The sequence below is a fragment of the Rhinolophus sinicus genome, chromosome 5 (assembly GCF_057876585.1).
Source record: "Rhinolophus sinicus isolate RSI-liver-muscle chromosome 5, RSI-T2T, whole genome shotgun sequence".
NCBI lineage: Eukaryota > Metazoa > Chordata > Mammalia > Chiroptera > Rhinolophidae > Rhinolophus > Rhinolophus sinicus.
The window spans coordinates 51,812,152-51,838,413 of record NC_142505.1 but is presented as its reverse complement, the minus strand read 5'-3'; the positions used below and the strand labels follow the sequence as shown (position 1 = coordinate 51,838,413).

Genomic DNA, 26,262 nt, shown 5'->3' with positions numbered 1-26,262 from the left:
ATCTCCATTTTGTTTAGTTCTGTTTCTGGAGCTTTGTTTTCTTTTATTTGGGACATGTTTCTTTGTGTCCTCAGTTTGGCTGCCTTCTCATGTTTGTTTTTATGTATTAGGTAGAGCTGCCATACCTCCTGGTCTTAGTAGAGCAGCCTTATATAGGTGTCCTGTGGGACTCAGTGGTGCAGTCTCCCTGGTCACCAGAGTCAGGTGCTCCAGGTGTGTCCCTTGTATGGATTTTGTGTGCCCTCCTGTTGTAGTTGATCCTTGATTTCCATTTGCACATCAATGGGAGGGATTGACCCTTGAGCTGATAGGTTGTGAGGACTGGCTGTGACTACTGTGGAAAAACTGTTGTGCAGGGGCTGACCCTGGATAGCAGGGTTTGCTTTAGTGGGGCCCTGGTGCCTGCTTAGTCTACTCTTTGAGTTTGTTGTGAAGCTGGCCAGCAGCTGTGCCAGCCCTGTGGCCTCCTGGGAGGCAATCCACTGCAGGCCAAGTTAGCCCCAGTCTGTGTTTTGCCTTGGGCCACCTGGTATGAGCCACAGAAAAATCCACAGATGACCGACTGCCACCTTCACTGGGCTTAGAGGTGCCTCAAGAGGCCAATTTGTGAACCTTGGCTGGCTTTCACTAGTGCCAGGCTTAGGGCTGCTCAGCCAGAGGTATAGGACATGCTGAAGCCAGATGCTGCTTGTTTGGGTATTGTAAACCTTTGAGAGATTTTATGAAAGGTTTACAGCATGAACTAAGACAAGTTGTTTGTATGAAACAGCCACTGGAAGCAGCTTGGGTGTGCCTGAAAGTTGGGTGGGGTGGGGTCTCCAGGAATCACTAGAGTGGGGCAGACAAAAGGTGATAGTCAGTTTGATGAAGACTCAGATACGGCATCTGCTTGTGTCTGTGTGCAGGGAAGGTGGAGAAACAATAGCTTCTGCCAGCTCCTCCTTCCAGGAGAAAGCTGCCCATCCAGCCTTCACCCTAAACCCAGACAACTCAGTTCCTCCCTGTATGTCCCTGGTGCTTTTTGGTTGTTGCCCCAGTGCTGGAGTTCAGAATGAGTGAGTCCGTCGGCGAGCAAGTCCATGCATGGGCTGTTTAAGAGGAGTGCCTAGGACTGCACCTGCCCTCCATCTCTCTCAGCCACAATCTCTGCTAGTTTTCGCAGCCAGAAGTTATGGGGACCTCCCTCTCCGGTGCTGGAACCCTGGGCTGGGGAGCCTGGTGTGGGGCTAGGATCCTCACTCCTCCGTGGGTGGGGGTAGGTGGGGAATTCCACAGTTAAGATTTCCCTTCTGATTTTTAATGGTCACACGTGGATGTGGGACCAGCTTGTTCTGTATCTCTGCCTCTCCTACCAGTCTTGAGGTGGCTTCTTCTGTATGTATGTAGTTGTATAGGGCTTTGGTTCAGCTAGACCTCAGGCGATTCTCAATAATGGCTTAGTTTAGTTGTAATTGATGTGGTCCTGACAGGAGGTGAGCACAGTGTTTACCTATTCCGCCATCTTGACTAGAAAATCTACTTATAACATTTTTAATTATCTTTTTAATGTCTGTTGAATCTACAGTGATAACTCCTTTTTTATTCAAAATATTGGTAATTTTTAATTTTCTTTTTTCTTAATTAGCTTAGTTAGGAATTTATAGTTTATTGTTAACATTTAAGCCTTGTATCCTTTTTTAATTCATTCAGATAACATTCTTTCCTTTCTTATCACCACCATCCTATCATCACCATCCTTATTATCATGCCACTTTGTCATTATCATCTCTGGAAGTCATGCTGAGACGGACGAATAAATTGTTTTATACCACTCATACCATTAGTAGCATTGCTATCTTTTTAAACTTGCTATTTCTTCCTATTCTTCTCAGCCTCTTATTATTCTAGGGTCTTAGTGCACAGTCTCTTGTCCTTGGCTCTATCTACTCTCAGTCTCTTGATGATCTCCTCAGTCTTACCTATGTCATCAAAAATATAGGTGACTTGAAATACAATCTTCTGTATCCAGCATTCCCAAATGTTTAACTCCAGCCCAGACCTCTCTTCTAAACCTAAGAGTCACATACACAACTTCCTACTTGTGATCTTACCTTGGATGTCCAATATACATGGCAAACTCAAAATTCATTTCTTCCATCGACACCACCAGATAATGGTCCAAGTTATATCATCTTTTACATGGATTTCTACAGAAAGGCCATAATAGGTCTCCATGCTTCTACCTGTGGCCCTACCTTCACCCAGGCATCTATTCAGAATATAGCAATTACAGTAAACAAGTCAGATCATGTTATTCCTTTCCTAAAAATTCTGCAAGGGCTCCACATTTTACTCAGATAAAAAGTTTACACAGCACTACATAATCTGGCTCCTCTTTATAGCTCTGACATCACGTGATCTCACTCTTCTTTATTTCTGTGAGCTTGCCTCCAACTACTCTTGGCCCTCATGCACTGTGCTGTAGCTATATTGTCTCCCATTCTCATTTCATAAATAAGCAAGCCTGAGGGCCTTTACTCTAGCTGTTCCCTTCACCTGCAGTGTTCCTCACCCACATGTACTCTTGTCTCATTTTTTCCCCTCAGATTTGTGATTAAATTATCACCATATCTTATTTGATACCCCCAAACTTCTTGTGTGCCCCACTGCTCCTAATCCTCCTTATCCTGCTCTAATTTCTTTTTCCCATAGCATTTATTACCCTCTAACATTACTATATAATTAACCACATTATTATGTTTATTGTTTATTTTCTCTCTCCATCCATCCCTGGTAGGATATAATCTCCATGAGGTAAGGAATCCTTTTTATTCAGATCTAATTGACACATATAACATTATATTAGTTTCAGGTATAAATATAATGATTGGATATTTGCATATATTGTAAAATATTTACCATAAGTCTAGTTAACATCCATCACCACACATAATTACAAATTTTTTTTTTCTCATGGTGAGAATTTTTAAGATCTACTCTCTTAGCAACTTTCAAATATATAATACAGTAGTATTAACTATAGTTGCCATTACACTTCTAGAACTTATTTATAACTGGAAATTTGTGCAAGGGATCTTTGTTTAATTTATTGATGTATTGATGTATCCCAATCACTAACAGTGATGACTAGCACATGGTAGATATTAAATAAATATTTGTAAAATGAATGTAGAAAAGTCAATAAGGAATTTCATATATTCATTTTGAGTTAATTCCCTCTATTTATAATATTTCCCCTATATTCTTTTCTATGAGTTTTCAGGACTCTACTCTTAGTATTACAGGGAATTAATACTTTATACCTTTTGAAAATAAATTCCACAGCAATGGACTATGATAGTTGATTAAGTTTTTAAATGGCAAAATAGAAAAATAAGGACTAGATAGTGATTTGGGGGGGGGGGGGGCGGGGAGAGGCAGTTCACTGTTGCTATCTCCAGTCACTAGAACTGAGCCTAGCATGTGCTAGGTGATTAATATTTTTTGAGCAGTTGAATGGAGTTAGCCTTTTGTTTCCTTTTCAGCCTCCTATGGAGGTGCTCTCCACACAGGTTGGCTATACTACACTCAGCTTCTTCCATGGGTGAGAGGATAATGAATTTTTAATGAAGTTAAATTTATTCACTTTGAGAGTATGTCCTTTATACTTTATAGGCATTACAAATTCATTTATTTAACAAATATTTAATTAAGTGGTCGTTCTGTTCTGTTCTGATGAATTCCAGAGTAATATGATGTTAAGCAAAAACAGATGATGGTGATAATAACTGGAAGGTTAGAAGATGCCTGACCCCTGCAGTGTACACCTGAAGCTGAATAATAATGAGGGAGGTTGTCACTTTGTCAGGAGTGTAAATGTCTATTACATTGTTTTGTACACCTGAAACTAATAAAAAATACAAAAAAGTTATTAATAATCAAAATTAAAAGTTAAAAAATTAATACGTTATTTACAAAAACTAAAAACATGACAGTCATACAAAGATAAAAATCAATGTCATAACTCATTTTATTCTACTTATTAGTTAATGAGAGAACCAGTAAGATGGTAAGTTTGGTTCCAAGGGCATTTGAGGATCTGAGTATTTATAGGCAATTTAATAAAGGAATGTTGGATGTAATATTATATATATTTGTATGGATATACATGTATTATATATACATATATATAATAGCACATCTTCTTTATCCGTTTATCTATTAATGGACACTTAGGTTGTTTCCATATCTTCGCTAATGTAAATATGCTTCAGTGAACATAAGGGGATGCATATATATTTTCAAATTAGTGTTTTCATTTACGTTGGATAAATGCTCAGAAGTAGAATTGATGTTTCATATGGTAGTTCTATTTTTAATTTTTTGAGGAACCTCTGCACTATTTCCCACAGTGGCTGCACCAATTTACAATCCTACCAACTGTGCATGAGGGTTTCCTTTTCTCCACATTCTCACCAACACTTGTTTATTAATTTATTGATGATAGCCATTCTAACAGGTGTGAGGTGATATCTCATTGTGGTTTTAATTTGCATTTCCCAGGTGATTAGTGATGTTGACCATCCTTTCATGTCTGTTGGCCACCTGTATGTCTTTTTTGGAGAAATGCCTATTTAGGTCCTCTGCCCATTTCTAACCAGATTGTTTTTTGATGTTGAGTTTATGAGTTCCTTATGTATTTTGGATATTAACCCCTTATCAAATACGTCATTTGCAAATATCTTCTCTCATTCAGTAGCTTGTCTTTTCATTTTGTCAATGGTTTCCTTTGCTGCGCAAAAACACTTCAGTTTGATGTAGTCTCATTTGTTTATTTTTGCTTTTGTTACCCTTGCCTAGGGAGATATATCCAAAAGAAATATTGCTAAAACTGATGCCAAAGAGTTTAGTGCCTGTGTTTTCTTCTAAGAGTTTTATGGTTTCAAGTCTTACATTCAAGTCTTTTATACATTTTAAGTTTATTTTTGCATATAGTGTAAAAAGTGATCCAGATTGATTTTTTTTGCATGCATCTATCCAGTTTCCAAACACCATTTATTGAAGAGACTGTTACTTCCCCACTTTATATTCTTGCCTCCCTTATCATAGGTTAATTGACCATATAGGTGTGGGTTTATTTCTGGGCTCTCTATTCTATTCCTTTGATCTGTGTGTCTGTTTTTGTGACAGTCCCATACTGTTTTGATTATTATATCTTTGTAGTATAGTTTGAAATCAGGGAGTGTGATGCCTCCAACTTTGTTGTTTCTCAAGATTTCTTTGGCAATTTGGGGTCATTTGTGGTTCCATATAAATTTTAGGATTATTTGTTCTAATTCTGTGAAAAATGCCATTGGTATTTTTATAGGAATTGCATTAATGTATAGGTTGCTTTGGGTGGCATGACCATCTTAAGAATATTCTTCCAATCCATGAGCATGGTGTATCCTTCCATTTATTTGTGTCGTCTTTCCTTTCTTGCATCAATGTCTTAGATAGTTTTCAGAATACAGTTCTTTACCTCCTTGTTTAAATTTATTCTTAGGTATTTTATTCTTTGTTGATGCAATTGTAAATGAGATTGTTATCTTAATATTATGTTAGTTTGTTATTAATGTATAGAAATGCAACTGATCTGAATATTAATTTTGTATCCTGTAACTTTAGTGAATTCAGTTATTATAATAGTTTTTTGGTGGAGTCTATAAGGTTTTCTACATATAGTTTCATGTTATCTGCAAATAGTAAGTTTTTCTTTTTCCTTTCCAACTTGGGTGCCTTTTATTTCTTGTCTGATTACTGTGGCTAGGACATCCCAGACTGTGTTGAATACAGCTGGTGAAAGTGGGCATCCATGTCTTGTGCCTGATCTTAGGGGAAAAGCTTTCAGCTTTTCACCATTGAGTATGATGTTGCGTATGGATTTGTCATATATAGCCTTAATTATGTTGAGGTATGTCCTTCTATACTCAATTTGTTGCGAGTTTTTATCATAAATAGATGTCGAATTTTGTCAGATGCTTTCTCTGCATCTATTGATGTGATCAACGATTTTTATCCTTGCTTTTGTTAATGTGCTATATCACATTGATTGACTTGTGGATATTGAACCATCCTTGTATCCCTGGAGCAAATCCCATTTGATCATGTTGTATGATACTTTTAATGTATTATAGAATTTTGTTTGCTAATATTTTGTTGAGAATTTTTGCATCTGTATTCACCAGAGATATTGGCCTGTAATTTTCTTTTCTTGTAGTATCTTTGTCTGGTTTTGGTGTCAGGGTAATGCAGGCTTTGTAGAATTAGTTTGGAAGTATTTCTTCTTCTTGAATTTTTTTTGAAATAGTTTGGGACGGATAGAGATTAATTTTTCTTTAAATGGTTGGTAAAATTTACCTGTGAAGTGATCAGGCCCTATAAATAATTTTTATTAACATCTGTCATGGAATCTAAACTTTGGGGAACCAGTGCCCTTTAATATTGTGCTAGAAACAAAGTTGGTGTTTGGTAATGTTGATTGGTTGCTTTCATTTCTAAAAAAAAAAAGGTCATATACTTAGAATTTTATCATTAGTTTACACTTTTTCCTTTGTTATTGGTCTACTTTTCTATAATAGATTTATTGAGATATAATTCACATATCATAACACTTTAAAATGTGCAGTTCAGTGGTTTCTTAGTATACTCACAGAGTTGTGCAACCATCACCACTATCTAATTTTAAAATAACCTCATCACTCCAAAAAGTAAGCCCATAACCATTAACTGTCACTCTCCATTCTCGCCTCCCAGGCCATTGCAACTACTAATCTTTCAGTCCCTATGAATTTATCTGTTCCAGACATTTTATAGAAATTGAATCATACAGTCTGTGGACTTTGTGACTGAATTCTTTCACTTAGCATATGTTCTCAAGGTTCACCCATGTTGTGACATATAGCATACATACTTCATTCTTTTTTATTGATGAATAATATTCCATTGTATGGATATACTAAATTTTGTTGATCCTTTCATCACTTGATAGACATTTATGGTTCTACTTTTTAGCTGTTATAAATAATGCTGCTGTGAATGTTCTTGTACAAGGCTTTGTGTGGACATGTGTTTCACTTCTCTGGGGTGTATACCTAGGAGTAGAATTCCAGGGTCACATGGTAATTCTATACTTAACGTTTTGGAGAAATGCTGACTGTTTTCCAAAGTGAGTGCATTATCATAGATTTCCACCGGTAATGCGTGGAGTTTCCAGTTTGTCCACATCTTTGTCAACACTTGTTATTGTCCATCTTTTTTATTATAGCCATCCTTTTGGGTGTGAAATTTTATCTTGTTGTGGTTTTGATTTGCATTTACCTGATGACTGAACATGTTGAGCATTTTTTCATGTGCTTATTAGACATTTGTATGTTTCCTTTGGGGAAATATCTATTTAGATCCTTTGCTCATTTTTAAATTGGGTTAATAGTCTCTTATTGTTCAATTGTAGAAATTCTTATATATTCTAGGTACAAGTACCTTATTAAGCAAATGATTTACAAAAAATTTTTAATATATATTGTATGGATTGTCTTTTAACATTTTGATGGTGTGTTTTGAAGCACAAAGTTTTTAATTTTGATGCCTCACATCTATTTTTTTCATTTGTTGCTTTGCTTTTTGTGTCATATATGAAAACTATTGCCTAATCTGTGATTATTTGCATATATGTTTTCTTCTAAGAATTTTACTCTCTTAATTCTTACATTTAGGTCTTTGATCTGTTTTGATTTAATTTTGTATGTGATGAGAGGTAGGCGTAGGATATGTGGATATCCAATTTGTCCCTATACCATTTGTTAAAAAGACTATTCTTTCCTCATTGAATTGTCTAGGTACTTTTGTTGAAAATCAGTTGACTGTAAATGTAAGATTTACTTCTGGACTCTCAATTCTATTCCATTATCTGTATGTTTGTCTTTATGTTAGTGCCATACTATCTCAATTACTATGGCTTTGTAATATGTTTTGAAATTGGAACATGTGAGTCCTCTAATTTTATTCTTCTTTTCCAAGATTGTTTTGCCTATTCTGGATTCCTTGAATTTTCATATGACTTTTACAATCAACTTGTCAATTTGTGCAAGCAAAAAAAACGAAAAAAGGCAGCCGAGGGGGATGTTAGACACCATGTAGTGTCACCAGTCCTCTGAGGGGAGAAAAGTTGGCATAGGGGGACAAAAATGCAAAGCAATGAAACCTTTAATTTGGAGAAGCAAAACCGTACTCCAAGGAAGCATCATCACCAGCAGCAGCCACAGCCTCTTTCAATACCTGCAAATGGGCAACAGGCCAGCAGCCAAAATGAAGGCTTGATTGTTGGCCTGAAGAATTTTAGGAAACCAGGAGAGAAGAATTTCACTTAGTATAGCCATCTCTTTGTATGCAAGCTTCCTCCTGACATCACTGAGGAGGTAATGAGGAAACTACTTGAGAAATATGGGCAGAGTTTTCATTCATAAGGATAAAGGCTTCAGCTTTATTTGCTTGGAAACATGAACCCTTGCAGATACTTCCAAAGTGGATCTGGACACCATGCAATTCCATGGAAAGCAGCTGCATATTTGATGCACTTGGCTTGCCACCGTGCTTCCCTTATGCTCCAAAACCTTGCTCAGCGTGTGTCCCACAGACTGTTGAAGGAAGATTTTTCTGTGTTTGGCCACATGGAGAGGATGTATTTATTGTGGATGATCGAGGAAGGCTCTCAGGAAAAAGCATCGTTGAGTTCTCTGGAAAGCCAGCTGCTCGGATAACTCTGGACCGATGCAGTGAAGGCTCCGTCCTGCTAACCACATTTCCATGGACCAAACCAGTTAGATGATGAAGAGGGACTTCCAGAGAAGCTGGTTAGTGTAAAGAACTAGCAATTTCACAAGGAGGGGAAGCAGCCACCCAGATTTGCACAGCCTTGTGCCTTTGAGTAAGAGTATGCCCTGTGCTGGAAGGCACTCACTGAGATGGAGAAGCAGCTTCAGGACCAAGTGGACCTCCACAGCAAGGAAATCATGAGAGACGGGAGATGGAGGCTGCCCACCATGAGCACCAGGTCATGCTAATGAGGCAGGATTGAATGAGGCTTCAAGAACTTAAGAGGATAGAAGAGCTGCATACCCAAGATACGCAAAAACAGAAACACCTGGAGCTCAGGCAGGAAGAGGAGCACTGGTGCCATGAGGAAGACATGCAGTGGCAACAGGAAAAATTGATACAGCAATAGCAGGAAGGATTCAAGAGAACCTTCTCTGATGTGAGACGTACAGATGGGCCAAACGGTTATGGGAGGTGCTATAGGCATGAAGAACAGAGGCACAATGTCACCTACTCTGCCAGCTAATACTCCACCAGGACCTGCCACTATTCCCTGTTAGATGGAATCTGGCATTGACCTCACCGACAGCTGAATACTTTGGCCAAACTACTACAATGGGGAGAAGTTAGGGCGACTGGTGGAACCCCTGCTGCATTCAACCATGCAGCCCGTGGAGCTGAATTTGTTCCAATCAGATGCCACTGATACTAATAAAATTACAGTGTCTGGTTTCCAAAGATTCTAAAAGAAGCACCCTTTTTAAACAAACCAAAATTTTATACTGGAAAAGTGTTAGAGATTCCTCCCAATAGTTAGGTCTTCCCTGTCTGTATTACTTTAGGGCATATCTACTACCCCCAATCAACTACCCCTCTGACATCGCATACAGCTGTTCCATTTCCACTGTCTCTATTCCTTATGCTGTATTCCACTTCTCGTAATCATATATATAATTATAGTTGACATTCATTATTATTTATTAATCTTGATCATTCCAGTCTTTGTCCATCCTTTTCTATTTGCTTTCTCATTTTTATACCCTCCAACCCAGAGACACTGCCACATCTACCACAAGAATCAAACATCCCCTAATGACCTTAGCCTATTGTTCCATTTACTCTTAGGTATGAATTCAAACAAATGTCCAGAAAGGTCACAGACAACATGCATAATAAGGTTCCGTTGTATTGTTAGGCGAAATGATTCCTGGTATTTAACATGGCCAACACCATGTTATGAAGCAAACTGACCTTCAGTTTACCCAGTACAGATGGGCCTGTATCATCTGAAAGAAATGTTCTTGCATAGATAAGTAGGACCATTAAGTTGTTTACTGCTTTGGATGATACAGCTCTTAACTAGCACATACCACAGGGCTATAAGCCACCTGTGTTAGCCCATGCCACTTGGCTGTATATAACAAGCCCCATCCCCTTATGGGGATCTACTGTCTTGCTATTGCTTTGTCTGTAAGTTCCCTTAATAAATTTTTGATGTAATTCTGGAGTTATCAGCGTTTTGCTTGGGTAAGGACAACCCAAGAATGAATGGCCCTTTTGTGTCTATGATGTTTCTGTTCACAACTTTTCTTGATAAGTCTAGTACAATCTTGGGAATAGGGCTGCTGTATGCTGAAGATCTGACAGTAGCTCTTAGCTGTGCCTATAGTAGGTAGTTATGCTGTACTTTTTTTTTTTACTGGTGTACCCTGTTTAATTGTCTCTGGTACCTTTGGAATTTTTCTGAGAAATGGAGCAGTAATGCAGAATCAATTTATTAAAATACATATTAAACCTTTAAAAAATGGAAGCTGGGATGATGATAGTGATTGCATTGAATCTGTAGATTGATTGGGGAAGTATTACCTTTTTAAAATCTTTATTAAATTTATTGGAGCGTCATTGGTTAGTAAAATTATATAGGTTTCAAGTGTACATTTCTATAATATATCGTCTATATGTTGCATGTATGTTCACCACCGAGAGTCAGTTCTTTCATCACCATATATTTCACCTCCTTTAACCACTTTTTCCACTCCCACTACCCCTTTACTCTCTGGTAACCACTAAAATGTTGTCTGTCTCTATGAGGTTTTATTTGTATGTTTGTCTTATTTATTTGTTGCTTTCAGTTTTATATCACACATATGAGTGAAGTCATACGGTTCTTGAGTTTTTCTGTCTGACTTATTTCGCTTAGCATAATTTCAAGATCCATCCATATTGTCACAAATGGCAGTATTTCATCTTTTCTTATGGCCAAGTAATATAACATTGTATATAGGTACCACATCTTCTTTATTTAATCATCTATCAAAGGACAGGCACTTCAGTTGTTTTCATGTCTTGGCCACCATGAATAATGCTTCAATGAACATAGGAGTACCTATATCTATTAAGATAAATGTTTTCATATTTTTTTGGTAGATACCCAGAAGACGGATTGCTGGGTCATATGGTAATTTTATTCTTAATTTTTTGAGGAACCCCCATACTATTTCCCAAGGTGGCTATACCAATTTACATTCCCACCAGTGTATGAGGGTTTCTTTTTCTCCACAACCTCTCCAACATTTGTTATTTCTTGTCTAAGAGGTGTGAGGTGGTATCTCATTGTGGTTTTGATTTGCAATCGGTTAGCATGCAGTACTTATACAGCCTAATAGCTAATGAAGTTGAGCATTTATTCATATATCTCTTGGCCGTTTGTATGACTTCTTGGGAGAAGTGTCTGTTCAGGTCTTCTAACCATGTTTTGATTGGATTGTTTGTTTTTTTGTTGTTGAGTTGTATGAGTTCTTTATATATTTTTGTATGTTAGCCCTTTATTGGAGGTGTTGTTTGCAAATATCTTCTCCCATTCAGTTGGTTGCCTCTTTGTTTTGTTGATGGTTTCTTTTACTGTGCAGAAGCTTTTTAGTTTGATATAACCCTATTCATTTATTTTAACTTCCCTTGCCTTTGAAGTCAAATTCATAAAATCCTCTCTGAACCCAAGGTCCATAAGGTTAGTACCTATGCTTTCTTCTATGCAATTTATTGTTTCAGGTTTTATTTTTAGATCTTTGATCCATTTTGAGTTAATTTTGGTATATGATGACAGATAGCAGTGTAGTTTCATTCTTTTGCACATGGCTTTCCATTTCTCCTAGCACCATTTATTGAAGAGACTTTCTTCATTGTATGTTTTTGTCTCCTTTGTCAAAAATTATTTGCCCATATATATGTGGGTTTATTTCTGGGTTCTCAGTTCTGTTCCATTGGTTTGTGTATCTATTTTTCTGCCAATACCATGCTGTTTTGATTAGTGTCACTTTGTAGTATAAATAAAAGTCAGGAAGTATATAATACCTCAGCCTTTTGTTTTTCTTGGGATTGTTTTGCCTATTTGGGGCCTTTTGTTATGCCATACAAATCTGATAATTTTTGTTCTATTTCTTTAAAGAATGCCATTGGTAGTTTCATGGGGATTGCTTTAAATCTGTATATTGCTTTGGGTAATATGGCCATTTTAACTATGTTGATTCTTCCAGTCTATAAACATGGAATATCTTTCCATTTCTTTATATCTTCAGTTTTTAAAAGAATGTATTATAGGTTTCAATGTATAGGTCCTTCACATCCTTTGTTAAGTTTATTCCTAGGTGTTTCATTTCTTTTTGTTGCAAAAGGAATTGTTTTTTTCGAAATTTAATTGTTAGTATAAAGGTACACAATAGGTTTTCGTACATTGATTTTTGTATCCTGCAACTTTATTTGTTTATTGTTTCTACTAGTTTTTTGATGGAGTCTTTAGAGTTTTCTATATAAAGGATCATGTCATTTGCAAAAAGTGACAATTTGATTTTTTCATTTCCAATTTGGATGCCTTTTATTTCTTTTTCTTCCCTGAATGCTCTGGCTAGGACTTCCTATACTATGTTGAATAACAGTGGTGAGAGGTCATTCTTGTCTTTTTCCTGATCAAAGAGAAATAGCTTTCAGTTTTTCACCATTAAATATGATATTAGCTGAGAGTTTGTCATATATGTTCTGTATTATGTTAAGGTACTTTCTATACCCATTTTATTAAGTGTTTTAACCATAAATGGCTGTTGTATCTTATCAGATGCTTTTTCTGCATCTATACATAAGATCATATGATTATCTTTTATCTTGTTTATATCACGTTAGTCAATTTGTATATGTTGAACCAATCTTGTGCACCTAGAATGAACCCCGCTTGATCATGATGTATAATCTTTTTAATGTATTGTATTAGATTTGCTAGTAATTTGTTTAGGATTTTTGCGTCTGCATTCACCAGAGATACTGGTCCGTAGTTTTCTTTTTTTGTATTTTATCCTTACCAGGTTTTGGTATCAGGTTAATGTTGGCCTCATAAAATGAGTTAGGAAGTATTGCCTAACTCATTAGTTAGGCAATTTTTTGGAAGAGTTCAAGGAAGACAGGTATTAAATCATCTTTGAATATTTGATAGAGTTCACTAGTGAAGCCATCTGATCCTGGACTTTTGCTTTTTGGGAGGTTTTGAATGAATGTTTCAATTTCCTTACTGTTGATTCATCTATTTAGATTTCCCAGTTCTTTGTGATTCACTCTAGGAAGGTTATAAAGAACTTGTTCATTTCTCTTAGGTTAATTGAATTTGGTCACATATAGTTCTACATAGTATTCTCGTATGATCCTTTGTATTTCTGTGGTATCCATGGTAACTTCACCTCTTTTATTTCTGATTTTGTTTATTCATGTCTTTTCTCTTTTTTTCTTAGTGAATCTATCCAGGGGTTTGTCAATTTTATTAATCTTTTCTAAGAACCAGCTCTTTGTTACATTAATTTTTTCTATTGTCTTTTTGTTCTCTATTTCATTTAATCCTGCTCTAATTTTTATTATCTCCTTCTTCTGTTGACTTTGGGTTTTATTTGTTTTTCTTTTTCTAGTTCTTTAAGATGTAATGTTAGGTTGTTTATTTGGAATTTTTCTTGTTTCTTGAGATAGGTCTGTAATGATATAAATTTCCCTCCAAATACTGCTTTCGCAGTATCCAAATAATTTTGCTATGATATATTTTCATACTTATTTGTTTCTATGTGTCTTTTAATCTCTCCTTTTATTTCTTCTTTGACCCAGTTGTTCTTTAGTAGCATGTTGTTTAATCTCCACATATTTGTGGTTTTTCTGCTTTCTTTTTGCAGTTGATCTCCAATTCAAAACATTGTGGTTGGAGAATATGCTTGGTATGATTTCAGTGTTAAATTTATTGAGGCTAGTTTTGTTTCCCAACATAATGGTCTATTCTTGAGAATTTCCATGTGCACTAGAAAAGAATGTATAGTCTGGTGTTCTAGAATGAAAGGCTCTGTAAATGTCAATTATGTCCGTTTGGTCTAATGTGTCATTTAAGGCTGATATTTTCTTATTGATTTTCTGTTGGATGATCTAGTCATAGCTGTCAATAGCGTATTTAGGACGCCTACTCTAATTGTGTTTTGGTCGATTTCTCCCTTTAGTTCTGTTAGTAGTTGCTTTACATATTTGGTGCTCCCTGATATGGTGCATATATATTGATAAGTATTAGGTCTTCAAGGTGTATTGTTCCTTTTGTTATTATAAAGTATTTATCTTTGTCTCTTCTTAACTTTTTTATCTTGAAGTCTATTTTGTCAGATATAAGTATTGGCCATAACTACTTTTTTTCTGGATGTCATTTTCTTAGAGTATCATTTTCTACCCTTTCACTTTGAGCCTATATTTGTCCTTGCAGCTCAGATGTGTCTCAAGGCAGCATATGGTTGGGTTTTGTTATTTGGTTCAATCCACTACTATGTGCCTTTTTACTGGTGAGTTCAATACATTTACTTTTAGGGTGATTATTGATGTATGAGGATTTCTATAGCCATTTTATCTTTTGTTTTCTGGTAGCTCAATGTCTCCATTGTTTCTTTGCCTTTGTGTTTCTGTCGTTATTTTTGTTTGGTGATATTATATGATTTTTTACCTCTGTTTCCTCTTTTTTGGTCATGTATGTCAGTTCTGGATTTTTTTTGAATGTTTACCATGGAGTTTATGTAAAAGGAAGTTTCATATGTACAGTAATCCTTTATCTTCAGCATGCATCTTATCTCCATTTCCCTTTGCAAATTCAGACTTTTACTCCCTCCCCTTTTATGTTTTGTTGGCACCAATTATCCCTATTTATGCCGTGAGTTCATATCCAAGTTGCAGTAGCAAATTGTCTTCTCTTTTTCTTTTTTCTGTTTTTATCCCCTTTATGTTATGTTTAAGTGGATAGTGCCCTTCTCTTTGCAGGGGTTGCCATATCCTGCTTCTGTCTGTCTGTTAGTCATCTTATTCATGATTTTGTATCCTTTTGTTTTTTTCTCTTCTTTAGTATTTTCTGTAATGCAGACTGTGTGTTGGAAAATTTCCTCATCTTCTGTATATCTGGAAAGGTCTTTATTCCTCCTTCGTATCTAAAGGATAACTTTGCTGGATATATTATTCTTGGCTAGTAATTTCTCTCTTTCAATAATTTGAATATTTGATTCCACGCACTCCTGGCTTGTAGAGTTTCTGCTGAAAAGTCTGATGATAATCTAATGGGCTTTCCTTGGTAGGTTACCTCCTTCTTTTCCCTGGCTGCCTTGAGAATTCTTTCTTTGTCATCAATTTTTGACAGCTTCAATATAATGAGCCTTGGAGAAGGCCTTTTGGGATTGAGGTAATTAGTTGTTCTGTTTGCCTCTTGTATTTGAGGATCCAGTTCTTTCTATAGGTTTGGGAAGTTCTTATTGACTATTTGTTTAAATAGAGTCTCTGTGCCCTTCTACCTCTCTTCTCCTTTTGGTATTCAACTTTCATTCTTATATCATTCTTTATGGTGGAATCAGATAATTCTTGTAGAGCTATTTCATTTCTTTTAACTCTCAAGTCTCTCTCTTCTTCTATAAGCATCATTTCCAAGTTTGTATCTTTGATATCACTAATTCCTTCTTCCGTCTGTTCAGTCCTATTTTCTTAGCTCACTCTTTCATTCTTCATCCCTCTTATTGAGTTTTTTTTTAATTACTTGTCTTTTTACTTTGATTTATTTAAATGTGTTTTTCCAGAATTCATCAGCTCCAAGTCAAGTAGTTGTTTCAATCTAGTTGTGGAGGGTGCAGCTCACAGTGGCCCATGTGGGGATTGGACCGGCAACCTTGTTAAGAGCACTGTGCTCCAACCAACTGAGCTATCCAGTCGCCCCTTTTGTTGAGTTCTTTAGCGCCACAGTTTTTATTTGGTTCTTTTTACAAATTTTAATCTCTTTGGTAAAGTATTCATTTTTTAATTGATTTTATTTCTGAGTTCATTAAACTGCTTCTGAGTTTTCTTGCATCTTGAGTTTTTTCAGAACTGCAATATTGAATTCTTTGTCATTTAAGTCACATGTTTCCAGTCTTAAGTTTATTTTCTGGAGATTTTTCATTTTCTTTCTGAGCTGCCTTGTTACCTTTGCTATTCATGGTAATTAATGTATTATTTCTCTTTCTGGGCATCTATGGGAATGAATTCTACAGCAGGTTGATACGAAGAGGTTTTTCTTTTGTTTTCCAGTAGGTAGCACTGGAGTATTTTATTTTATATTGCCCTGTTCCAGCTTCTAGTGAAAGATTTCTTGTGGAGGTAGGTGTCTCCTCTGTGACCAGGTCGCCTGGGTCTCAGGGCACTGCCCCTGTGGGAGGATTTGATTGGCAATAGGGTTCTGAGCCACTGAAATCTCTGTGCTGACCCTACAGCCAGATGCAGAGCTGTGTGCCTCAGCAACCCTGGCTGCCCCCTCTGGGATCAGCCATGAAAGGTAGGGGAGCGTTAGGCTGAGAGAGGTGGCTGGTGTGTTTGTGGCCTTGTTCTCCTCCAAGTAATGGTGATTGCCAGACTACAGCTGCCTCACCCCTCTTTCTTCTTTCTTGTCACTGGAATTAGCCCCAGTGCCCCTGCTACTCAGGAACTCTGTCTCCAGTTCTCAGGACTGTTGATATTCTGCTTTTTAATCTGACACTGCTACAGCCTCTTCTGGGGCTCACTGCTAGCACTGGGAGGGTGTGAAAGAGGTGAGCTCTGTGAGGGTAGGGAGAAGTGGCCTGGCTCCATGGCTTTTTTTCCTGCCTGGCACTGAAGGATGTTAGACCACAGTTGTCGCACTTCTGTATTCAGTCTTTGTCCCAAGGTCTTCGGCCATATTATATGCTGATCCCTCAGGCAGAGTTTGTCAGGGCCACAGAGAGTGCATCTGAAATCTCAATCCTCTCCTCTGCTTGGACCAGATTGCTCCAGGGTGCATTCACAGCCCCCACCTCTGCACTGCTCCTTTTCCTCCTTCTGTTTGCCCTGATTTGCCCACCTTCAGATGTTTGATACGCGGATCTCAGACTTGTTTTTGTGTTGCACAGAGAATCCTTTGTTTAATTGCAGTTGTTCAACATATTGTAACTTCAAAGGAAGAGATCAAGGGGGACCTCTCATGCCTCTATGTTTCTGATGTCACCAGTATTGCTATGTTAACAATATACATTCTTCCATTATATGATTATGGGGTGTCTTTCCATTTATTTAGTTTTTCTTTAATTTCTTCTAACAATTTGTAATTTTCTGTGTATAAGTCTTGTACTTCTTTTATTAAATTTATTCCAAACTATTTTGTACTTCTTGATGTTATTATACATGGGATTTTTCCCCCTTACTTTCAGTTTTGGATTGTTTATTGCTAGTTTATAGAAATACAATTGATTTTTGTAAATTGATATTGTATCTTTCAATCTTGCTCAACTCATTTATTAGTTATCAACAGTTTTTAAATGAATTCCTTAGGATTTTATATATACAAGATCATGTCATCTGAAAATACAGATAGTTGTATTTCCTTTCCAACTTAAATACCTTTTATTTATTTTTCTCTATTTGGCTTTGATATTGACATTAGCCAGAGTCTTCTAGCTCGTTTTTTTTTATTGTCCAGGTCACACAAATTGACTTTTGACACTTACGGAGAGCACAACATGGTAAGACAAATAGGCTATGGAAACTGGTTGTAATACAAAGCATAATGAAGAAAGTTTCAGGTAGAGAACAGCAGTATCCTGTGAGAGAATAGGACATGGAGCAATTAATTTTGTTGTATGAAGGACAGATAAGGCTTTACTAAGAAGGTAACCAGAGTATGATTTTAATGGGCTTTGAATTGGATTGGAAAGAGGAAAAGATAAGTATTCTTTTTCTTTCTTAACACATTTTTAATGTCTAATACTCAAAAAATATATGCAACATGTATATGAATTATGAAGTATAACAAGAAAATGAACACCCATGAACCCTTCCCTCTACTTTAAAATTGGAAGATTATCAATACTGTTGCTTCTCTCTGTGTATTCTTTTCCTATTTTATCTCCTTAATATCCCTTAAAGGTAAGTGTGTCATAAATTCTGTGTTTGTAATTCTCTTGCTTTCTTTGTTTTATCAATTTGTATATGACAATTCTTAAAAAAAGCATCATCTTGATTTTTTTTCCACTCAACATTTTGTTCCTCATCCACATTCTTTGGTGTAACTGTAGTTCCTTCATTTTCACTGCTATATATTATTGCTTACTTATCTAATTTATTAATTTTTCTACTTATAGTCATGTGAACAAAAATCTCTGCCCTCATAGTACTTACATTCTACTTGCATTTCATACTTCTTTCTCTGTGAAATGCTTATTTATGCCTTATGACTCTTTTTGTCATTGTTTTGGTTGTTCTTTCTGCTGTTATTGTTAATTTATGAAATTTCTATAATCCGTATAATAACACTTTGTCACTTATATAATAATGAATCTATCAGTGCATGGTATTTATCTTTATTTAGATTTTCTTTAACATCTTTTAATAAAGTTATATAGTTTCTCCAAAATAGCTTTGCACAGCTATCATTTGATTTATCCCTAGGCACTTTATTTTATTGTTGTTGCATTTGTAAATTGATCTCTTTATTAATTATGTTTTATATCTGAGGCCGATATATAGAAATTCTATTTAATTTCTTTATGTTATTTTAATGTCCCACCACTATAAATAGACAATAATCTGTGAACAATGTCATTTTAAAAAAATGTTCATTCCTTATATCTTTTGTTTATATTAATTGCTTCACTGGCTGAGACCTCAATACGATGTGGATTAGAAGTAGTAACAATGAGTATGCTTATGTTGTTCCTGATTTTTAAAAAAATGTTCTAATGTCAGAATGAAGAATGATGAGCTTAGTGTTTTTGTTGAATATCTAATTTTCATTTCCAAACAAAAGTAACATTTTGGCATTTTGATGCAGGCTTTTTCCCTATTCATGTTATTTGTATGTATGCTGATAACTATATATTAATATTATGTTATGTTATGTTATACTATCTATTTCTACATTTAACATGTAACAGCTTGTATTTAATAATGCAACAATTTTAATTACCATAGTTTTATCATATACTTTAATATCTTATAGAACATTTAGCCCTATTTTTTATTACTCTTATAATTTTCCTGGCTATTTCTACATGTTTATTTGTGCAGATGACCTTTAGAATCATTTTGTTAGTTTCTCTCCCTCTCCAAATCTTATTGGGATTTTGATTGGGTTCATTAAATATTTTAAATAATTTTAAATGTATGTGTATGGAAGTCAAATGAGTGACTCATTATCATTTATATTTTTACCATTAGGAAACTATCCCTACTGTCTCCATCCTATGCAATCCAGGACTGAGAACACGTCACTGGAAGCAGATATCAGAAATTGTAGGCTATGACTTGACTCCAGATTCTGGAACTACACTGAGAAAAGTTTTAAGATTAAGCCTTGCACCGTACTTGGAACAATTCGAAGTGATAAGTGCAGGTGCAAGCAAGGTAAATATGAAGATCTGCTGAAATACTTTATTTGATGCTTGTTAATCAAATAATCATAGTTTGTGGGTGTATGTTTAGTACTGGATAGCAGTTGGAGGAGATGGAGGAACGGGATAGAAGACCACTCTTATCTTCTCTCACAAAGTGTGTGCTTCTATGCTACTTCCTTGTCCTGAATCCAGGCTAGAAATGGCTTTTTTGACCTCTTCTTAATTCTGCCACATTCTGATATGTGTGGATGATATGCTAATATTGATATATAATTTTTCCATTAAGAATACTGGGTGGTTGTGTCTGTGGCATATGATGTGTGTGCGTTCTAGCAGAATAAGTATAGCCCTCTAGGGTTCTTGAAATACACAGACAGCATCTTTACACTGGAGAAAGGCCACTTCAGGTAAAGTCCAACAGGTATTTTATTTTGTTGTCTATTTTAATCCTGACAGCAGTAGTTTTCTTTCTTTTTTTTTTTTTGGTGGGCATGAGGTGTAAGCACTCTTATTATGAGCAGATGTTGTAGTGAATGCTTCTTCTATAGCTACTGATTTTTACATATATTTTTTCCTTTAAATATGTTAATATGGTGATGTATAGTATTCAATTTTTAATATTAAATCAACTTTTTACATCCCTGGAATAAGCCTTCTATGATAAATATGCAATAATTTTTATGTACAGATGTACAGATATAAAGATAAGCATTAGATATTTGTATCTATATATGTGAACTGAGACTGGCCTGAAATTATCCCTTTTTTTTAAATTAAAGTTTATTGAGGTGACAATTGTTAGTAAAGTTACATTGGTTTCAAGTGTACAATTCTGTAATACATCATCTATATATCACATTGTGTGTTCACCACCCAGAGTCAGTTCTCCTTCCATCACCATATATTTGATCCCTGCCACCCCACTCCCCTCTTAACCTCTGGTAACTTCTAAACTATTGCCTGTGTCTATGAGTTTTTGTTTCTTTGTTTGTCTTGTTCCTTTGTTCAGTTTTATATTAGTCTAATCACATGGTTCTCGACTTTTTCTGTCTGACTTATTTAGCTTAGCATAAAAATCTCAAGATCCATCCATGTTTTCATAGCAAGTGAATTTTTTAAAACTACATTATTGTTCTCCTTAGGAATTTTTAAATTGTTTAGCCACAGATTATTTTAAAACTGTGAAATGCATCAAATGCTTACTGAGTTCACTAGGGAAAGTCAATATAGTAAATAAGATTCTTTCTTCACCATCCCATTCTTTCTCATTTCCTCCATTTTAGGAATTTTCATTAGAGAAAGCCATGCATACAATGATAGGAACTTGGGAGGATATTGCTTTTCATATAAGTCTATATCGTGAAACTGGCGTCTATATTCTTTCTTCAGTAGATGAGATTCAGGCTCTCCTTGATGATCAAATTATAAAAACTCAGACAATGAGAGGCTCACCATTCATCAAACCATTTGAAAAAGAGATCAAGGTATGTTAAATATAATAGCTCCTGGTCATTTATAAAAAATTGCAATCTTATTACATATATACTCTAGTGCAAATAAGTCAGTTTGTTGGATAGCTTTGGAGAAATACAGGAACAGATATTTAAAAATTAATGTGGAACTATATAGAATATATCTGAGACATTAATAATTTTGAAAAGAACAAATTATGTTTTATTTAAAAAAATTTCCAGTGACAGTGAGAGACTTGGAAGGGAAATGGTTGGTGTTATTTATTCCAGCTTTACATAGACCAGATTCTGTTTCATGTTATATTTTTGTACCATGTAGTGAAGTTCTATATACCATGCTTTAATTATATTTGTGAACAACTAGCTTGAGTGTCTTTTGGAATAGTTAATGAATTATTTCCCACTTGAGGAAAAACAAATTATATTTGAGACTATAATATTATTTGATATCCTTATAGCTGATGTGATGGGTAAATACAGAAAGCAAACAAATTATAATAACTAATATTCACAGGTAGTGTCAAAATTCTACCTGGGGACTATATATAATGGGGAAAAGACAAACAACAAATGGATTTTCCCCCTTATATTTATTGATTTCTAACTATGTGCCAGATACTGTTCCAGGGGCTTTACATTTATTATTAACCCATTTAATTTCCATAACAGACTTTCAAGGTAGGTACTTTTATTATCTGTGTACTTTAATTATCTATGAATATTCCTTATTCATAGATAAGGAATCTGAGGCATAGGAGGATAGGTAATTTACCCAAGTTTGCCCAGCTAATAAATGGCAAAGCTAGAATTCAAATCGTGGTGGGCTACTTTTAATTTAAGTATAAATAGTGTTTTTAGGAAATACGTCGCCTCTCAATATTTGGAGAAGACAATTGTGTTCTTCCAAAAGGGCATAATGCTGCACATTTTCCCATCAATCAGGCTGACCTAGACTTTCCTGATAAGATATTATATCTTTTGCAGAAGTTTCTTGTCTAACAAAGGAGAATTTACAAGACAAATTTAAAAGCTCTTCTAGAGTTCTACAAACAATAAAAATATGAGGCCTAATCTCTTTTGACATTAGAACCTTAGGCCACATATTTAGGAATCAAAGAGAGATTATACAAATGACTTCAGCTAATGAAATATCTTGTTGATTCTACACCTTTGAGAGTAAGGAGACTTTTTTTAGTTAGTTTGTTTTCCAAATTGTGTTGATGTAGAGCAGGGTTTTTCAACCTGGCACTAAAGACATTTTGGGCTGAATAATTCTTTGTTGTGGGGGCTGTCCTGTACATTGTAGGAAGTTTAGCAGCATTCGTGGCTTCTACCCTCTAGATATCAGTAGCACCCTCACCCCGTCAGTTGTGACAAATGAAAATGTCTCCCGACATTGTCAAATGTTCCTTGGGGTGGTGGGAGAGAATAGCCCCTAGGTTGATAACCACTGATGTAGAACAGGATATATTTTTGGATGCGTTTTGGACTTGGGATGGTTTACCTAGGAATTATGAAATTGGTCTAAATAAGTACAGTCATTTCCAACTGTGAGTTCCAAAGATTTAGGAAAACTTCAGACCTAGAGTTTTTCTAAACCCATGTGAAGCACTCATAAGTGAGCTGCTGTGCATTGATTTAAAAATAACAGTAAATTTAAAATAAATATCCCTTGCTGTAATATATATTTTGTCTTTAATAACTGGAATTTAGTAAACTGTGCTTTTTATTAAGGCTTGGGAGGACCGTTTGATTCGAATACAAGAAACGATTGATGAATGGTTAAAAGTACAAGCTCAGTGGCTGTACTTGGAGCCCATTTTTTGTTCTGAGGATATCATGCAACAGATGCCAGAAGAAGGACGTCAATTTCAGACAGTAGACAGACATTGGAGGGATATCATGAAATTTTGTGCAAAAGATCCAAAGGTGAAGTATTTGTTTTCTCTCTTACAAATAAAGGGGAACCTTTATGTTTGGCTATTAAAGAAAGCATTTGGCTTTTTTTTTCTGATTACAGAAACAAAATCTGCTAATTGTATAAAAACTAGAAAGTTCAGAAAAAATATAAGAGCATAAAGCATTAAAATAATTCTACTTATTAATTCATAAGATACACTAGTTATAACTCTATGTAGTGGAACTGCTTCAGAGATACATTTAACTCACTTCTACGATATATACTCACTGCTCCCCTCCTCTTGTAAAATAAATAGTAAAATAAAATAAAACAGAGAGAGCAAGAGAGAGAGGATGGGTAGTATAGGTGATTCACCCGACAGTCCACTCAATGAGTAGATGCTTGGGAATGAACGGAAAAAAGAATCTGTAATTCTCACAGTTAGTCTCACTTGCTGCGTGTATCTACCTCCTAGTTAATACGAGTATGGCACCAGGTTGAGTGTGAGTCTAATGTTGAAAGACAGACTATGTAGTTTTTATACACATAGTATGCAAAGTCCATAGATATATGTCTACTTTTTTAACCTGGTATTCAACTTAAGAAATAATTTGTTTCAGTGTTGGGTGAAAAAGTAGCTGTGCTGGACTTACTGAAAGTCAATAGCACACTGATATTTATGAGTTGTAAAGATTTTGCTTATATGTTGACTCTAGAACCTTTGTGAGACATGACTTCTTACAGATCAGAAGTCAACAAATTTTTTCTGCAAAGAGCCAGATGATAAGTATTTTAGGCTTTGTAAGATGTAGTTTTGCTGTTGTTGTTATTGTTGCAACTAGTCAACTGTATCATCATTGTAGCAAGAAAGCAGCCAGACAATACATAACTGAATGGATGTGCCTGAGCTACAATAAAGCTGTTTATGGACACTGATATTTTCATGTACCATGAAATATTATTTTAATTTTTTCAACCTTTTAAAAGTGTAAAAATAATTCTTTGTGGGCCATATCTAACCTGGCATCACAATGCATATGTACATCAAAACATCAAGTTGTACACTGTACATATATACAATTTTTATTTGTTGGTTGTACTCATAAAACTGAAAAAAAGAACTTGTAGTAGGCTGGATTGAGCCCATGGGATGTAGTTTGCCAACTCATACATATAGATTTAAGTTTATAGTTGACAGTTGTAAATGTAAAAATTATGTCACACACCAACCTAATAGACTCTTCCCGCATCATTCAATAAAGGAGAAATGAAAATATACAAGACAGTCATAACTTCTCATTTGTAACTAGCATCTTTGGATAAGAGGAGTTATGATTTATTGAATTTTAGTAGTTTTGTATTACAGAAACATTTTACAACTTTCATAAAGCTTTTGGCATTTTAACATTTTTGACATATAATACAGATTAGTGTTTAGATTTTATATCTGTTATGTAAGTGATGAACTGAATGAATGTGTCTCTTTTAGGTTCTTGCTGCTACTTCTTTAACAGGTTTATTGGAAAAACTGCAGAACTGCAATGAACTTTTGGAGAAAATTATGAAAGGGCTTAATGCATATCTTGAAAAAAAACGACTTTTCTTCCCTCGGTATAATGGATATTCAATTGTGCTATAATTAAAAGCATTTTCTAATGTGTGATAAATTATAACTAAAGCTTGTGTATTTGCATGTTTTTTCCTAGTTTTTTCTTCTTGTCTAATGATGAAATGTTAGAGATTCTATCAGAGACCAAAGATCCACTTAGAGTTCAGCCTCATTTAAAAAAATGCTTTGAGGGTATTGCTAAATTGGAGTTTCTTCCCAATTTGGATATTAAGGCCATGTATAGCTCTGAAGGTGAGCGAGTGGAGCTGATCGCACTTATTTCCACGTCTGCAGCACGAGGTGCTGTAGAAAAGTGGCTCATTCAAGTAGAAGATTTAATGCTCCAGAGTATTCGTGATGTGATCGCTGCATCCAGGCTGGTGTGTATCCTAGAATTTAATGTATATCTTATATTCTATAAATGTTTTCTTTTAGGAGGTTTTAAATGGGTACCAGTAAATTAACACTTAAAGTTCTTACTATTTTAAACCATTTATTATTTTCTCTTTTTAAAAAACATTATTATTAAAATAATATTAATAAGAATTTATGATAATATGTGATTAAATGCTACAAAAGAAGAAAGGTGTTATGAGGAAGAATAATAAGGTACTTAATAATTTAGAATAGGGGAAGTGAAATTGAAACTGAGACCCTAAGGATAAGTAGGAATAACTAGGTATCCTGTGTAAAAGAAACTCAAACGTGGGTGTTGAGAGCATGATTTAGTTCACTTACTGCTGTTTACACATAATTACTTAAAAACTCGAAATGAAATGAACAAACATTAAAGGAGGATATATATTTGAAAGAAATATAACACCCAGGCACTACACGTACCTTGCTTATGCTAATCCGGTTAACCTAATCTTGAATGATAAACTTCAGTGTATTTCTGCTTTGGGGACCACAAGCGAACAGTTGTGTTGTTAAAAAAAATAATTTTTTTTTAAATAATTTTTTTTTAAATTGGGGAATATTGGGGGACAGTGTGTTTTTCCAGGGCCCAGCAGCGGGTGCAGCTCAGGTCCAAGTCCAGCTGCCATTTTCAATCTTAGTTGCTGGGGGCACAGCCATCACAACCATCCCATGGGGAATTGAACTGGCAACCTTGTTGTTAAGAGCACACACTCTAACCAACTGAGCCATCTGGCCGCCCAAAAAAGTCATTTTTAAAGGCATTGCAGCATTATATCAGCAACTCATTTTATATGAGTGAGGGATCCTTTCTCCTTCACCAAGAGCCCTATGAAGTTCATCTTCTTGCAGTGGCTATTCTGTTCAGCTTCAATGCTCCTGTAGATAAATCTTGACTTCTTTATTTTTTTATACTTATGATACATAGTTAAATAAACTAAAACACATAAGAAAGAATATAAAAAAAGTATTTCCTTAATAAGTATAGAAATTTACCTTCTATGTACTTAGTAATAGCTCATCCATTCTTTGAAATTCATCCTTCTTTGAAGCTTAGGTCAGTTTGTCATTTCCATTTATTTCTAAATATTGCTAATTAAAAGGTATTTTAATAGCAAT

At 35.3% G+C, this 26,262-nt stretch overlaps 1 protein-coding gene and 1 pseudogene across 1 annotated transcript in view; both read left to right on the top strand.

The window, feature by feature from the left end:
• Nucleotides 1–26,262, top strand: part of DNAH12 (dynein axonemal heavy chain 12) — a 192,536-nt gene that overhangs the window by 44,607 nt on the left and 121,667 nt on the right. The window contains exons 18-22 of the mRNA XM_074313144.2: nucleotides 19,570–19,755; nucleotides 21,029–21,229; nucleotides 22,952–23,146; nucleotides 24,607–24,728; nucleotides 24,824–25,106. Of these exons, the coding sequence (XP_074169245.2) occupies nucleotides 19,570–19,755; nucleotides 21,029–21,229; nucleotides 22,952–23,146; nucleotides 24,607–24,728; nucleotides 24,824–25,106 (987 nt within the window). The remainder of the gene's footprint in view (nucleotides 1–19,569; nucleotides 19,756–21,028; nucleotides 21,230–22,951; nucleotides 23,147–24,606; nucleotides 24,729–24,823; nucleotides 25,107–26,262) is intronic.
• On the top strand, nucleotides 8,205–9,538 carry LOC109443570 (non-POU domain-containing octamer-binding protein pseudogene; annotated as a pseudogene).